Source organism: Falco cherrug, chromosome 3 (genome assembly GCF_023634085.1).
Source record: "Falco cherrug isolate bFalChe1 chromosome 3, bFalChe1.pri, whole genome shotgun sequence".
In the NCBI taxonomy this organism is placed as follows: Eukaryota; Metazoa; Chordata; class Aves; order Falconiformes; family Falconidae; genus Falco; species Falco cherrug.
The window spans coordinates 107,165,396-107,181,398 of record NC_073699.1 but is presented as its reverse complement, the minus strand read 5'-3'; the positions used below and the strand labels follow the sequence as shown (position 1 = coordinate 107,181,398).

Below are 16,003 nucleotides of genomic sequence, written 5' to 3'. Positions count from 1 at the left end.
TAATAATCATAATTACCTTTAAAGTCATGCTGTACTGCCTGCATCCTGAGTACAACAAGGAATTTCACAAAGTCTGGAATCTTCTGTATGTCCAGATTACTGGGTCGTGTAGAGATACACTAGCTAAGAGCTATTTTGTACATTTACCCTCCCGTCTTTCTTCTCTTTCTGTCTCCTTTTTCCTCCCTCCACAGCCATATTTCACCTGCTTCCCCTACAAAATGAGAAGGGTGGAAGAAATAAATTCACCTTTCTTATTTTCACATTCACGTGTGGAAAAGTAATTATTTTGTTTGAAATTCTTATTTGTTTGGATGACTCACTTCTTAATTAATCCTAATCCTTTTTTTTGTGCTCCTTGAGTAACAATAATATCAGATTTGTCTGGAATGATTAATGCCTCGTGCTTCCCAGGTCCTCAGCTGAGTAAAGATTTATAGACCAACGTTTTCTGGTTTTCTGATAGTCAGATTTTTCTTTTGCATTTTTTTTTCCCCTCACGTTGCACTCTTTGGCATTTGCTTCTATTTTTCAGGTGTAAATACTGTGACAGGTCATTCAGCATTTCCTCCAACCTCCAGCGGCACGTTCGAAACATCCATAACAAGGAGAAGCCATTCAAATGTCACCTGTGTAACCGATGCTTTGGGCAGCAGACCAACTTGGACCGACATCTTAAGAAACACGAACACGAGAATGTTCCAGGTAGGAAAGGACATGGCTGGGTGGTTCTCTTGCAGCACTGGAGAGAGAAGACACCGTGGTCTGGTCTCTCTGGTCCTTGGGAAACCTTTCTGGAAAGCAGTTTCTTAAGGCTGAATGTCATTAGGTAGAAAAAAGCCAAACACCAGCTCCTTGTGCGTCCTGAGACACGTTTATCTGCGATGCCTGATTGTAATGTGCACACAGTCATGCACGGTGCTCCGCGCTGCCAAGCTCTTGTCAGGTATTACTTACACGTGCCCTTTTGCAATCCATAAAATAGCAGTCGTGATGCTCGCTTCCTGGGGACTCTGTCCAGGGAGCATAACCTCACCTTGTGAGACCTCCTGGTACAATGCTGATGTGGACATGTCAAGCTCTACCAATCTACCAAGAGTTTTCATCCCGAAATGCCTTTGTAGGTACGTGTGAAGCTCAGGAAGATAAATTAGCTTTGCCTTAAAATAAAAACTGAAGGAAGACATTCCTGTGCTGAATCCTACTAAGTGATTTCCCAGCCTAGGAAAAAAAAAAAGTATATACGGAAGAGTTACAGGCAAACACTTTTGCAATGGACAGTGGTTCTTAAATTGTATATAGCATCTGTAAGTGCTGCATCACCATATTTCTCTCTGTAGTTCAAGTCTGGAAAACACAAGCTTTATTTGGCTGCTTTGGCCCATGAGATTTCTCTTAAATGTTAAATCATTAATATATAGTGAGGGGATTGTTGCGTAACATTCGTCTTTGATTTTTCCTCTAAACAATAGCTTTGACAGTATCTGATAGTTTCTCCTGTTCTCTTTTCTTGTTTCCCTCACTCAGTGAGCCAGCACTCCGGAGTCATTACGAACCACCTTGGGACCAGTGCCTCTTCCCCCAACTCGGAATCAGACAACCATGCACTTTTAGATGAAAAAGAGGATTCGTATTTCTCTGAAATCAGAAATTTTATTGCAAATAGTGAGATGAACCAAGCATCAACTTTAGCAGATAAAAGGTAGACAAGCAAATAAAATTACCTGGTGACATGTGTTGTTAACGTGGTTGAGAGACCAGTCAGCCTCTGCCCTGCAGCACTTGGTTTAAAATGCACAAAAGAGAGAAGTGTAACAGTTTGGAAGGAAAACGCGTTCAGCTTCAAGCTCTAAGCCCAGTGTTGTCTTTTCAGCCAGCGACTGAAGGTAGGAGGGCTGACACCAGGGAGCCGCTGACGGTCGGACCATGGCTGCAGCTGGTGGGGCACATTTCAGGAGCAGCTGCACTAGAAGGCAGGGCGGCCCACGGCTGCTGTTGGCTCCTGTTGGCTCCAGCGCAATAGTTGTGCGAAAATACAATTTGTTCTCTAGATAAAAATGTCATTATTGAACCGTTTCCTTCTGCCATGAAGCCACATGGCCTGTTCCCTCACTGCTCAGAGTGCCGACTAAGGGAACCAGAGGCACCTGCCTTACTAGTCTGTTAGTTCATTTCAAATTATCCTTATTTTGACAGAGTGATATTTCACCTGCTGCTATCCTGATTTCCCAAATAGCTATTTAATCCCAACGCTAAGATTTAAGTCCAAAATGCAAGTATGAGAAATCCACATGGCGGTGTGACCCACCTAAAGAACAGCAAGTCGTGTGAAACATGCTGACCTAAAGTTTCTGGTGCAGATGTTAATCATAACTTTAGGTCACTTGGTGGCATCCTCTTGGTTCCAAGTCCGTGGCGCTGGCGATCCCACTCTTGTTCTCTTGGTCAAACTGCCGGTGTTGTGTGCTCCGCTGGGTCCACGTGGGCATGAATAACAAAAATAATAGGAGAGAGGATTTAGGCTGGCTGTTGGATTGCACCATGAGAAAGCTTCCTCCTCATGGTTGCTCGAAGGCAGATTGTTAGAATACAATAGGACAGAGAAGGAGGAAAGTCACTTGTCCCACAGATGTCATATTTCAAGAGATGGAAAGCTATCATTTAAATCCAGATCAGACAAAATTCTAGTTTGAAAAGCCTTGGAGTTGGTATGTACTTGACAAGCGTATTAGCCCTCAAGACATGGTGGAAGGCTGACTTTTAAATGCCTGAAACATGTCTGTTTTCCTTTTCCTTGCTGTTTAAATAATATGCATATGTACATAAATATGTCTCTATATTCATACACGTGCATAAAATTCTCAAAGTCTTAACATCACAGCGAAAATGCCTGACTTATGCACTTGGCATCTTTTTTTTTTTCTTCTTTTCTTTCTTCTGCCCCCACCCTCGACGAAATATTTCAGGCCAGAAATCCAGGATATTGATGGCAATTCCCAGTGTCATGGATTAGCAAATGAGAAAACAGAAGATGTGGATGATGAAGATGAAGAACTGGAAGAGGAAGATGATGACAGCCTGACAGGGAAGTCACAGGATGAAACGGTATCACCCACCGCAGAGCCCCGAGGAGCATTTGAGGATGAAGAAGATGAAGAGCCCACATCTCTCACCATGAGCTTTGACCACACCCGAAGGTGAGGTGGGCTATTCCCTTCGAGAAGTCACACGGGGCTCAGACTTCTGGCCCTGTGTCAGTGGTAGATTGTGAGTGCTTTTGTTTTATTTTTCAAGCCATGTATCATACCTCCAGTTTGATTTAAGCATTCACTTGAGAGATTCCATTTTCACCATGGTGGGGGACATGAAACAAGTGGACTGCAAGGAGGATCTGTGCTGAGGTGTCTATCCAAGACTTAAGAAGTTAGTTCCACACAGAAAACAGCATTTTCATGGTACCACAGTTCAGCAAATAATGTCTTTCTCGCTAAAACACTGGTCAGGGCAAAGGAAGAGGCATACGTGTTGTGCTGCTCTGGCCATTTTAGTTGTAGCAAAATGTGGTTGACTTCAAGTGGAGTTCTCAGAGCTCGGGGAAAAAGTGAAGCCTTTTTTTCCCAAGGTCAAGCCATGCCTAGATGCCTTTAAAATTGAAGTTTGTTGCACATAGTGTAGGCTTAGCTTGCTTTCTGCCTCGGTCTGCCTCCAGTTTCCCCGCTGGTATTCGTAACAAACGTCCCGTGATGCAAAGTAGTATCTATCTTGATTTCAGCGCATCACTATTTTAAGAAAATTCAGCAGTGTTCTTCAGGCACTGGTCCAGTGTCAAACATTTCAAGGAGTGGGCAGCAATTGGACATCTCCACACAGAAGACCAAAGTGAATCGTAGCCACGCTGAACGACAGATCTCTATAGCACTAGTGCTTGTCTGTGCATAGTCATGCTCTCCACTTTTTCTTTGCTCCTTGCATTTCGTGTCATTTTGGTGTTTGTCCGTGTCAGTTCACGCATGTGGCTTGTGAGACCCCCATGTATGTGCATGCAGGCACTGGGTTAGCAGCACTCACATTGGCTAGATGTGAACGGTGAGATGAGCTAACAACAGGTCAACCCCTTCCCCTGGTCATTGGTACAGGTGTATTGAGGAGGACGAAGCCGGCTTGTTAGATTTGGAGCAGATGCCGAATTTTGGGAAGGGGCTGGATCTTCGCAAAGCAGCCGAGGAAGCATTTGAAGTTAAAGATGTGTTTAATTCCACCTTAGACTCTGAGACAATAAAACAGACTCTGTACAGGCAGGCTAAAAACCAGGTAGGTATATGACAGACCATTTTATCTAGCTTGCCGCCGGCACGTACGGTAGGGTTAGCAGGCAGCTGGCCTCCTTTAGCTAAGGTTTATTTTCCTCTTCCAGTGAGCAGGAATTCTAACTGTAATGTGTGAATTGTGTGTGAGCTGTGTCTTGTTGCAATTACACTGAAATAGAGGAGAAACAGAGTGGGCATCGGTTTTAGGTCACCAGATGAATTTATCATTTAGCCTGTGCTGTGGGAACATGCTTATCTAGAAAGATAGAGGCATCTGTCTGTTTTTCTCTGTCTGTATAAATGTTTTTATAACTTATCATTTATTTACACTTTGGGATGGGTCTTTAGTTGGTATATACTAAGAAAGCATCCTTGGGTTTGATTATCAAAGGTGCAATAGGCAACAAGATTTCCAGGACGTGCAATCCAGCAAGTCTAGAGGACTTCCTCACTTACCTCCCTGATTTCTAAAAGCAAACCTTAAAATAGAAATCTGCCCTGTGAGCTAGGCCAGTTCAGACCCACCAAGAAACCTCAGAATGACGTCTTGGCACGTGTTGGAGTTCTGAGAAAAATCTGGGGATATGGGGCAGATCCGTTTGTGCTTTCTGCTTTGTCATTAAACCAAAATACTCAGTCAAGTTTTATGAAGTTCACGTCTTGATCCCTACAAAAGGATTCTCACAAAAGAACCAGTCAGTGAAGTTCCACCACCGGACTGGACTGGAGAGAGCATACCCACCCCTTTGGGGGGGTGAGTGTAGCTGTTGCCTTGGAATCCCTTTCTAACCTTCCAGCAACAGAATTTGTCATGAAATCTATTCTCAATGTCCAGCAAAGCAGTAGCTTAGTGCAGTTGCCAAGCAGAACATGATTTTTGATTTATGGTCACCCAAAATTATGAAATTCTTGTCCTTCTTCACAGTAGGCGCTAGTGCTGAAGCTGGGGAAGGGCTGCTTGAGGCTAGGACACAGCTTGCCTCTGGGTGAAATGAATTTAAACACAAGCTGCTTGCCTGACTCTTCCATGTGTCCTGTTACTAATATGCCAAACGTGCTAACGACTCAGGAACAGCTCACTCTTTTAAAATTTACACTGCACTACATCCAGCCTGTGCTTGGATGGGGGGATATTTTGTTTTTTTGAATGGATTTTGTAGTGTATGATACGCAGGACTGGTTACACTGGAATCGCAAGAAGTGAATCACTCGAACCATCTCTCATGCAGAAAATGTAACGGTAAAACCCAAGATGTGCGTGAGCAGCACGGTCCTTTGTTGCTCTTTCTTTTAAGCAATTTTAGAAGCGTGCATGTCCGTAACACTACCAAGCTGTACTCTCCCAGCACTCACCTACAGCACCTGAATGTGTTGCCTTGACAAGTAGAACTGACTCTCAGCTTTTACGAGGGGAGGCTGAAGTCGGGTAACTGGTTCGTATGGTCACTGTTACAGTTGCATTACTCAGGGTCCTGCTGTACTGAGCGTCGTACTGATGTCCCAGATAATGTATGGTCTTTGTCTTCTGTCCTGCAAAGGGTTGTGTGCGGCTGGGGGCAACCTCAGTAACCTCAGTGTGAAGGAGAGGGCTACACAGCCACCAGTTCAGTGCCAAGTAGGAGTGTGCGTTGCACCAGCTGATGTAGGCAAGGGAGGCTGGGGACAAGGTCCTCCTGTGTTCCAGGTTGTGGGTGGCGGTGACATTGCCTTACACCTCCAGTATGTGAGATTGTCGTCTCCCTAAGCCTTCACATCACTTGTGTGGGCTCTGAAAGGATGCGCAGCTGTATGAGACAAGTAGTCCTGGGAGAGGGAGAGCATCCAGATTACAAAGAAACAAGCAGATTGTTATAGAGAAAGCAGAAGCCTCAATGCATTTTTCTAAGCAGACACTTTTAACCGTTTCACCGCAGCAGTAAATCTACCCTGACAAGGACATACGGACACAGCGGTAATGCCAGTGAGCATTTCATGCCTGTATTCCTGAACATACGTGCAGGTTTCTGCAGGCAGCGGTGGGCACCTCCAAGCAGTGAGTCACAACAAGTAGCCCGCTGCCCATCGGGTTCCAGCTGATGAGGGTATGGCTGCGCCACTGCTGGGGCCCCTGCCTCGCTTAGCCACTTGCTTGTCTGTAGGTGTACTTTTTTGTGAACAAAACAAAATAATTGGCATTCTGCTGGTAGCTGCTTTCCCCTGAGAGCAGAGCCTAGACTCAGGTGTGGGGTTTGTGGCCGAGTGCAGAGCCGGCACAGAATGGATTTGGTCCTTTAAAAGCTGGTGGGAATGATGGCCTCTCCTGACTAACCCTACAGCTGCCTATACACTGGCAGATCTGCATAGCTGGAGTGATGGGTATCATCCTGGTGTATGGATATAAATTGAGACCTACTGGCAAGGTTCTTTGCCGGGGCCCAGGGGTGCTGGCTGGCCTACATGTCCTGTGTGGTTAGATGGTGCTGTGCTTTGGAGGGTTTGTTATAGCCTGTCCTGTGTGTGTATTCACACGTGTCCTCTGCATTGCTCTTCTCTCCTCCAGGCTTATGCAATGATGCTGTCCCTGTCTGAGAACGCTCCCCTCCACGCGTCCTCCCAGAACTCTCTGGGTGCTTGGTTGGACATGGCAGGAGCAGCTTCAGAGTCGGGGACCTTTAACCCCATCAACCACCTCTGAGAGGTCAACAAGGCACTGGCCAGAGTCCAAGCGAGGAGGCGGTGGTGCTGCAATTATCCTAGCAAAAAATCCTAGCAAGCAGAAGATGGATGAGAGGGCCTCAGGGAGTCGTCTGGACTTTTGGCTGAGAAGGAAACCTGTTGCATCTGACCTACAAGTCCTGCATTTTTATCTATCCGGAGTTTTCATTTCTAATTTATCAGAACGGACGTCTCCAAAACTGGATAACCCTGATGCAGCCCTAGGATTTCACAGTCTATAGGAATAGCATGAGCAAGACACGAATTGCAACAGTGCAATCAAATATTGGCCCCTCTAATGTTACAAACCAGTTTCACTGAGCCAGTAAAGCCTGCGTATCAATGAAAGCTTGAAACCATTCGGTAGCATTTCCTTTCAATTCAGCTGAACAGCGAAGCAAGAAGGAAAGGGAGCCAGGTGACCTATCCCTGGTGCAATTCTGACACAGCCACTGAAGAGTTATACCAGGGAAGGGTAAATTCAACCCATTTAATTGACGCCCAAAAGCCTTTGAAATTCTGTGCTCTCACAGAAATTCCGTCCTATCCTTTGTTCCCCACAAAACATACCAGCACAGTGCAAAGCTGCTGGAATGCGAGCCCACGATCCACCACGTGCAGTGTCCTGGTTGAGGAATCTTCAGCCCAGAGCATTGCTGAGGTTGGGGTTATCAAGGTGTCATGCAAATACGTGGCTCACGCGCATCGGCTGTGCCCTGAACACCCTTCTGTCTCCACCAACACTGCAAGGTTGCGAGAGCTTTCGATCTCTGCTGCTGCCCGTGAGTCCAAGCTGCTGCTTGGACTTGAAGCATCGGGAGTGTTTCAGAAAACGCCATGCTCAGCGAGTCTGTGGGGTGGGAGGACGGGGGGCTGTGGCACTGCCCTGTGCTGGCCTGGCTGCCCCCAACTGAGCTGCTGAAAACACTCAGAATTTCCCAGGCAGAGAGGTCCCGGGCTGAACCCCCACCTGGAGCGGGGAGCTGTGCAAGAAAGCGTGGGAGGTGGCGAGTCTCGCTTTATGAAGGGCAATTGGGACACATCTTCTAGTTTATCTCCCAGGGTTTTGTTTAGAGTGACATCCTTTCAGTGTTGATAGTATCCGGGAATTGTGGCAGAAATTTTTGACTCGTGCAGTTGTTTTAGTATGCTGGATGGTTGCTTATGCATCACACACTGCTACTTGGCCTATAATTTAAGTAGAAAGGTTAAAATTTCCTTGCTTGAGCAACCTCAGGGTTACAGCCCTCTATTCAAGCACATCACTAAGAATAGAATTGTCTCTCTGACTCTAAATTGCTCACAGGTGTTTTATGAGTGATTTTAAATCACTTCAAAGTCTCATCTTCGTTACTGATACAAAGCAGCCTCCAGAAATACTGTGATGTTGATGCTAGTCTACGTTGCGATTACAATCTGCTGTGGGAGCAGTGATTTGCAGGTAAAGCTGAATTATGGAATAATCAGGAAAGCAATTAGACCTTGCAAAGGGTACCGTCAGCTACGCAGATCAAGTTTAGAATGCGTGTCCTAAGAATTGTTGCATTACAGCATCTAAAAATTGGAAATGCTGAGGACTGGACTACTGCTACCACTGAGGGCAAGCACGTGCCTCTGCATCTCGCCCATTGCAGTTCTGCGTTGGCAGCTGCGGGGAGTCTGGGTGCTCTGGCAGGCTGGCTCTGTAAGGATTGCATCCAAAGCCAGTGAAGCCGAGAGGAGCTTTTCCCATTTACTTCAGCATATTTTAGTGCTGGGTCTGCTTCTGCGAAGTGCTTTGATCAGGTAATAACGCCTGCAGAACTGGGTTAATGGCTGATTTCAGAGAAGCAGCACGCAGCCGTCAGTGATCGCCTGTAAGTACTCGAGACGCGCAGCCGCTCTGCCTGCACGGGGTGGGAAAGGACGGATGGTGGCTCCTGTGTCATCCAGTGGGGAGAGACGCAATGGGGAAGCCTCACTCCAGCAAGCTAAAAGAAAGGAAACAGCTACCGGAATAAAGCGGAGGGTGTGTTAGGAACGATGCCGTGGCAATTCGCTCTGCGCCCCAGAGCGCACGTGAGGCTGTTTTCAGAGAGCCGGGAGCCTCCGGCTGTCCGCAGAGGAAAGCATCTAGGGTGGCTTTGGTACAGAAGGAACAAAAGGTATATTAGCAGCATCAGTGTATTTTCCAAGAAAATTTACCCTTCCTTTTTGGTTTTTGACAACATCCTGTGAAAGTGCCCAAGGCTCTGAGACCAACAGTCAGTGTAACCCGAACTGCTTCATATATTTGCACAAAGCTCTTGGGTAGGTCGGCCCGAGAGCTGCCAATGTCGAGAGAAGCCAGGCTCTGCGAGGGGCTGGGACGGCCCCGTCCCCGCACATCTGCCTCTGCTGCTGCCGCAGCACAGCCCTGCCCAGGCGCTTGGCCTTTAAATTATTCCCACGGGGGCCAACTGAAAATAATAAAAGAATTGTTTCTTTTCCTGATGGAATTTATTTTAATCTGTATATAACTTGTAATTTTTTGCTAATTCTTTTCTTATTTTATTTCTTCCTTAACAGTATTTTTTGCATTAGGTATCATTATTGTGAAGAAATAATGTTAATATAAGTACGTAGTGAAGGACCAAAATTGTGTAATTAAGGTTGTATGTTGTATGATTGATAACCAGGGAGTAGGAAGATGTTGTCCATGTGCCAAATGACCCTGACCAGCCCTGCTCTAGTCGCGCTGCCGATTCTCCAGACAATCATAGGGTTTGTTAGTTCGCCTTGACGTGACCGGTGCGTTAGACGAAGGTTTCTCTGTAGTTCCTCGGCCGCTTGGAAAGCAAACGCAGCCCCCACCCGAAAGCCAGCAGCCCCTCCCCGCGCGCCCGGCCACCGAGCACCGGCAGCCCGGCTCCGCAGGGCAAGCAGTGTGCCGGGACAGACCCGGGAGCCGGCGGGTGCAGCTGGGGGGCCGGCAAGTGATGCCACCGTGCCAGCAAGCCACACCACCATGCCAGCAAGCCATGCCACCGTGCCAGCAAGCGATGCCACTGTGCCAGTAAGCCATGCCACCATGCCATGTCTCACCCAGCAGCCCTTGCTGCCCACCGGCACTGAGGTGCAGAGCCGGGAGCTGGGTGACGTGGTGGCGCTCGCGGGTGCTGCCACCCCAGGAGGGAGCAGCCGACAGAGCCAGGGTGACCCCGCTGATGGGATGCAGCGTGTCGGAGTTGGCGGCAGCGCTGGGTCCACAGCAGACGTGCACTCCGCTGCAGCACCCCCATGCCCTGCCCTGGGAAGGCCACCGGCTTGCAAGCCCTGAGCTGCGCCAGCTGCTCTCCCCGTGCATGCCAAGGGACTCATCCAGTGAGCGCTGGTGGCACTGGGGCCCATTGCCACGGCCCACAGAAGCACTCGGCCCCGATGGGACTGTCTGGCCCTGCAGGATCCTGGACCCCACTCCAGGAGAGCACAGAAATGTAGCCCGGCCTTACACACGGGGATAGATGGGTCCTGTCCCGTTACAGCACGAAAGCCTGAGCTGCAGCTCCGTGGCTCCTGGTACCTGCCTGGAGGAAACCGTACATCTGAGCATCTTTCTGAAGGGACCGCAGCAGTGTCTGTCTTGATGGAGCAAGATCTGTGGGTAACAGTAAGTGTTTGCGTGCTCTGACCCGATGTTTTCTTCATCACTGAAGCAATCTTTGAAGAGGCTGGCATCACGCTGCTCAGCGTGAGGAGGGAACAGAGCAGCTGAAGGAGCAGCGATGAGCTGGGTTCCAAAATGTGGGCCAAGTACTAAGAAATGCAAATGTTACTGCGAGGATTTATTTGGGGTGTCTATGGTCTTCCCTTCGGTATCCCAGCCCTCCTGGCTGTCTCGTTGTTCCTTCAGAGGCTGAGTTTGCCAGCAGCTCCTCACGCTGCCTCAGCTTGCGCCGTTACTGCCCTGGGGCTCCCCAGGAGCAAGGGCATCTCCTGCTGCGTGCTGCTGCCCGGGGACAGGGAGGTCCAATCCAGACAGGGACTGAGGACATTAAAAATTAGTTCCTAAAATCATGAAATGATTTTTTTTTCATACTTCCTGATTAAGTTTTCTTCCTGTTTTCTTTAGCTAGTGTCTGTTTGTTGTAGGATCTCCCGACTCCTCTAATTTAGCACTGATTACAAGTTTTAATTTTTCCGCAGTTAAGATAAATAAACAGAAAGCCTCACTGAATCTCTGTTTATCTCGTAGCTTTCATTCAATTGCACTTGAAACGTGTTGCAGCTCATAGCAGATGTTTAGGTTTTGATTTGCTCTTGGAGCAATAGCAATCCCTTGTTTTGCAGGATGTTTCCCGAGAGGTGCGCGTGTTGCGGAAGGTTCTGTGCTTCCCAGCGGGGGTGGGGTGCAGGGGGCAGGCCCCTGGGCTTCGGTGGGATGTGGAGCTGCCGTGCTGGAGGCCATCCCACGCCGCTAACGCGTTGTGCCAGGGAGGTGTGACACAGCAAGGTGCGAGCCGCAGGGATGGCGATAAGATCTGCTGTTAGTTGGAAAGCCAGGGCACCGCTCGAGGTGTGATTTAACCCAAGAATATTTGCGTAGGATCTATTTATTAAAAGTGTTTTCACATCTCATAGCCATATTGCCACAACAGCGAGGAGGAGAGAAGGGGAGAAGCCCTGTGAATTTTTTGTGTCACCGGGTGAGGTGGATGCCACTGTCACTGGCTGGTCAGTGCTGCCGCAGGGACAGTGCTTCGAGCAGCATCCTTGCTTCTGAATGCGACTTCGACCCCAGATAAACCTTTCAGCTAGTTAGGGAGGAGAAAATCGGTCTGCTGTATGTGCTTTCCCTTTCTCTTGCCTGCTGGGATGCCGGCGGTCGGTACTGGTGTGAGTCACTGCCTGATGCAGGCAGCCGAAGGCGCAGCACGTGGTGTCGAGCGCGCGGGCGCACCGGGGTCTCCCACGGGATGTGCCAAGCAGCCGCGGGTCAGAAGCACCTGGTTTGCTCGTGGATGCACAGGGGTGTTCCTGCGGGGCATCTGGCTGCCTGGGCGCGTGCCTTTGTAACGCACCCCGTGCCGGCTGGGTGTGCGCGCCGCAGGTTGCAGCAGAAACGAGTAGGTGCGCACAGGGCTCCAGGGCGGCAGCCGAGCGCCGGCAACAAAGCCAAACCAAATGGGGTGAAACAGCAAAACACGAGCCAAGTTGGCTTGAATGCGTTCCAGGATGAAACACAAAGCTTGGTTTGTGTCTTGCTTAAAACAAACTAGTGGAAGCTTTCGATTTCTCCCTAACCAGCACTTAGACTTTCAACAGACGTTCTTGAAAACGGCTTCTTTTTCACTTCATCTGAAGCGTTTTGAAAAGCACTTGCACAATGACATGAACACGTTTGACTCTAAGCATCAAAGCACTGGATTGTGAGCCCACTCCCCTCGGCCGATTTCAATCTGCTGACTTACATTCGACTTTTACATGCTGTATTTTGTGTGTGTGTGTGTGGCGGGGGAAGGGGGAAAGCATCACGGTGTAGGAACCTGCCCGTTTCTGCCTGTTGGAAGATGGGCGGGGAGCGATGCGGTCCGCTCGATCAGTGCTGGTAACGTAAGGGCAAAACCCTCTGCTCCCAGACGATGGTCAGTAGTGCTTTCACAAAGCCATGACACTTTTTCTCTGTAGTGTTGAGTGATACTGTGACTAAAATGCTATTGAATGATTCCAAGATTATTTTTCTCTTTTCTTCTGTCATTACTTCTTGTTACCACTTTGGAAAAAGAATGAAAACGGAAAAAAAAGGCAGCTTTGATTTCCAAATGTGCAATTCACATGTGAACAAAGTAATTCTGAAAGTAATTCTCAATGTATTTTACGTTCTCGTTGCTCTCTTCAGAGCAAGAGATGTTTTGCCCTGATGTCATTTCCAGCCTGCAGAAGATGTAATTTAAAACATATATATATTGTGCTTGCAAGAATCATGAATCTGTGCATCCTATGTCATTCCTTTTCCCATTGTTACAATACAGATATGATTTAGGGTTTGGGTTTGGTTTTGTTTTGTTTTTTTCTTGCTTTAGAACTGTATAGTGTTTTTTAAAATCAATTGTAAATGTCTGGTTTTCATATGTTTAAAAAACATTGAGAAAGAGGATGGTGCTTGTTCCATATCATTCTTGATTGTATATTGCTTCTGTTATGTTTATAAGTAAACTGTGCATGACTTGTGTTTAGCAGTCATTATTGTGTCTGTTTGTGAAATTTTTATTAAAAAGAAAAAAATTCCGTAGATGCACTTATTGTATATGTGATTAGATTTTGCGTCCGAGGCTAGAAGCCTTGAACTGCCAAGGAAGGAAAAAAAAAAAAGTGTTGGCAGTTATTAATTAATATGAAATCGCTTTGTTGGGAGCATAATGAAATAAAAGATATGAAGTGTAGAAAATAATTAAAAAAAGCGATTTTACAAATTTCATTTTGATGCTTGTGATAAAAGACAAATGTACTTGTGTAGAGAAATTCCTTTAAAATAATGAATAGAAAAAGCTGATTTTGAGGTTAATGCTGTAGAATAGGAATGTATACCAAATGTAATCTTTCCAATGCTACAATGAATTTATACATGAGATTGATATGCAATAAACCTGTGTGCTTTTATAAGCCATGGTCCTGTGAGCTTTTTTTCTTGGAGGAGTGGTGGAGACGCAGCGGCATGCGCAGTGGGGGGGTGGGAGTGACTTGCTGGCTGTGCTAACGGGAGGCTGTGAAGGTGCAGCAGGGCCAAGCGAGCCCGGGAGCTGAAGGGGAACGTCACAGAAGGAGAACAGTACACAGGAGCAGCATGAGGGTGTTCGGGGAATTGAAGGGGAACATCACTGAGAACCCTGTACAGGAGCAGCGAGCTGGGTGTTTGACGGGAAGAAACAGTCTGATGAAGAATTGGATTTCCAAATCTTTATAGGCTGCAAAGATAACAGCTTTTACCCCTCTTCTTCCCAGGTGGCTTGTTCAGGTGGAGAAGGAAGCTGGTCCACCACCGCCTCGGCTGCTTGCCGTGCCGCGCATCCTCCCGGCGAGCCCGTGAGGCTCCATGGCACTTCCCACCCTCGCCCGTGGGTTTCGCTTGCCTGTTCTTTGGTCTTGCTCTGATGGGGGGGCTGGTTTCCAGGGAGGTGGGGGGGGTGAGCAGGGAGCCCTGGTGGGGCTGGCAGCACCTTCCTGTCCTCGTCCAAGGGCTACACGGGATGGCTGCCGGCGCTCGTGCCATCCAGAGCTGGCAGGAGGGTTCCACGGTGAAGAATATGGCATAACGCTGAGGAGCCCTCTCGCTTTGCTGTCGGGTACTTTATGTACTTGGCTTGTAAGACTTCAAAAGACCTTCAAGAAATGAAACAACAGACCCTGAAATGAAATGACGGACACCCCTCCTTGCTGCCGGGGCCCGGGAGGACCAGGCGGTGCTGCTGAGCCATGCCAGCATCCCGCTGGAGGGATGCGTTCTTCTCGCTGGGGAGCTTGTGTGGGGCAGAGTGAGGATGTTCTGGGGTGGGGGGACGGGCTGGGATGAAGCATTATCTGAAAACGTCAAGGATATTTCCTTTCACAACGATGAGCTGAGAGTTGGTGAACTATCTAGTGATAGCGGTCAGATGGTTCAGCAGGGGCCCTGGGAGCAGAAATGACTTGAAAGCAGGGTCTTTGCGCTAACACCGTGCATTACCGCACTGCTGAATGATCTCTGCTCAAAAAGTCATTCATCGGGAGCAAATGATGGCATCCCACATCCAGCATAATAGCCCTTCCCTGGAGTTTGCCGGGGAAGGTTTCAGTCTCAGCGGCTGAACTCTGGAGCAGAAACCCTCAGCCCCGCCGTGACGGCTGGCAGCCTTGCTCCTTATTAGCCCCGGAGCGAAGGGGGGAAAAAAATCTGTGGGATAAGAAAGCCCTGATAATAGAGGGATTGTCAGGCAGGCTGCGGCAAGAGGAGAACGGAGCCTTTTAAAAGGCTTTTGCTGACAAGTGGACTTTGTCATCCAGAAAGCACTTGAGCTTCACCACAGATCAGCGAGAAAAAGGCCCGTTTGTGGGGATGGGGAGAACCGGGGCGGGGGGCGGCAGAAGGTCAGGGAAGGGGCTGTTCCCAGGGAGCGCGCGGGAGCCGCTCGGGGCAGCGGGAACTGGGGCTGCCGGCGGCCCGGCCCGGCACGGCGACCTCCGGGCACGGCGACCTCCGAGCGCAGCCCCGAGCGCGGTCCCGAAGTGCATCCCCGGGCGCGCCCCCGCAGCAGCCCGCTCCCAGTCCGCTCCCGGTCCGCTCCCAGCCCGGGCCCGGCCCGCTCCCGGCCCGCTCCCGGCCCGCTCCAGTCCCTTCCCAGCCCGGGCCCGGCCCGGCGGGCTGAGGGCGCTGGGCCAGCGGCGGCGCCGTCCGGGCGAGCGAGCAGCCGCCCCTGCGGGAGCAGCGGGGGTGCCGGTGGCCCGACCGACCGGGGCCGGAGTGGGGGGTCTGTCACCCCCTGACACGGGGGAGGGGGATGCCCAAGAACGCTGTGACCTCAGTGACCTTGGGGACAGCCCGGGGCGCAGGGCGGCGCTGCGCAAGCCCCGACTCGGGGGACCGGCGACAAGCCCCGGCAGGTGGCCCGGGGGGGAGGGGGCTGCTCGCTCCCGCCGGCCCGGCAGGCCCCGGCACGGCGCGCAGGTCGAGCGCATCCTCCCGCCGAGCGGCACCGCCCCGCCCCGGGACCCTCCGCCCCCGCCCGGCCGAGGGGGCCGGGCCGCTGCCGGTCCCTCCCCGGGGCGGCCCCAGCCCGCCCCCGCCGCGGCCCGGCCGCCGCCGCGCTGGGCTCCGCGGGGCGCGGGTAGGTGCGGGGCGGGCGGCCGCCTCCCGCCGGGGGGTGCGGGCAGGGCCCGGCTGCCGCGCTGGGCCCCGGGGGGAGGCGGGTCCCGGCGCTGGGAGCAGCCGGGGGGGCTTCGGCCGCCCGCTGGGCCCGCCCGTCCCGGGGATCTCTGTGGCCGCAGCGGGCCGGGGCTGCCCCCCCGGC

At 50.2% G+C, this 16,003-nt stretch overlaps 1 protein-coding gene across 1 annotated transcript in view; it reads left to right on the top strand.

Annotated features, from left to right (window-relative positions):
• The window catches only part of PRDM16 (PR/SET domain 16), a 346,351-nt gene extending 335,155 nt beyond the window's left edge, over positions 1–11,196 (top strand). Inside the window, exons 13-17 of the mRNA XM_055705566.1 lie at positions 536–705; positions 1,528–1,702; positions 2,967–3,197; positions 4,137–4,311; positions 6,847–11,196. Coding sequence (XP_055561541.1) covers positions 536–705; positions 1,528–1,702; positions 2,967–3,197; positions 4,137–4,311; positions 6,847–6,981 — 886 coding nt within the window. The 3' untranslated portion in view covers positions 6,982–11,196. The remainder of the gene's footprint in view (positions 1–535; positions 706–1,527; positions 1,703–2,966; positions 3,198–4,136; positions 4,312–6,846) is intronic.
• Positions 11,197–16,003: the final 4,807 nt, after the last annotated feature.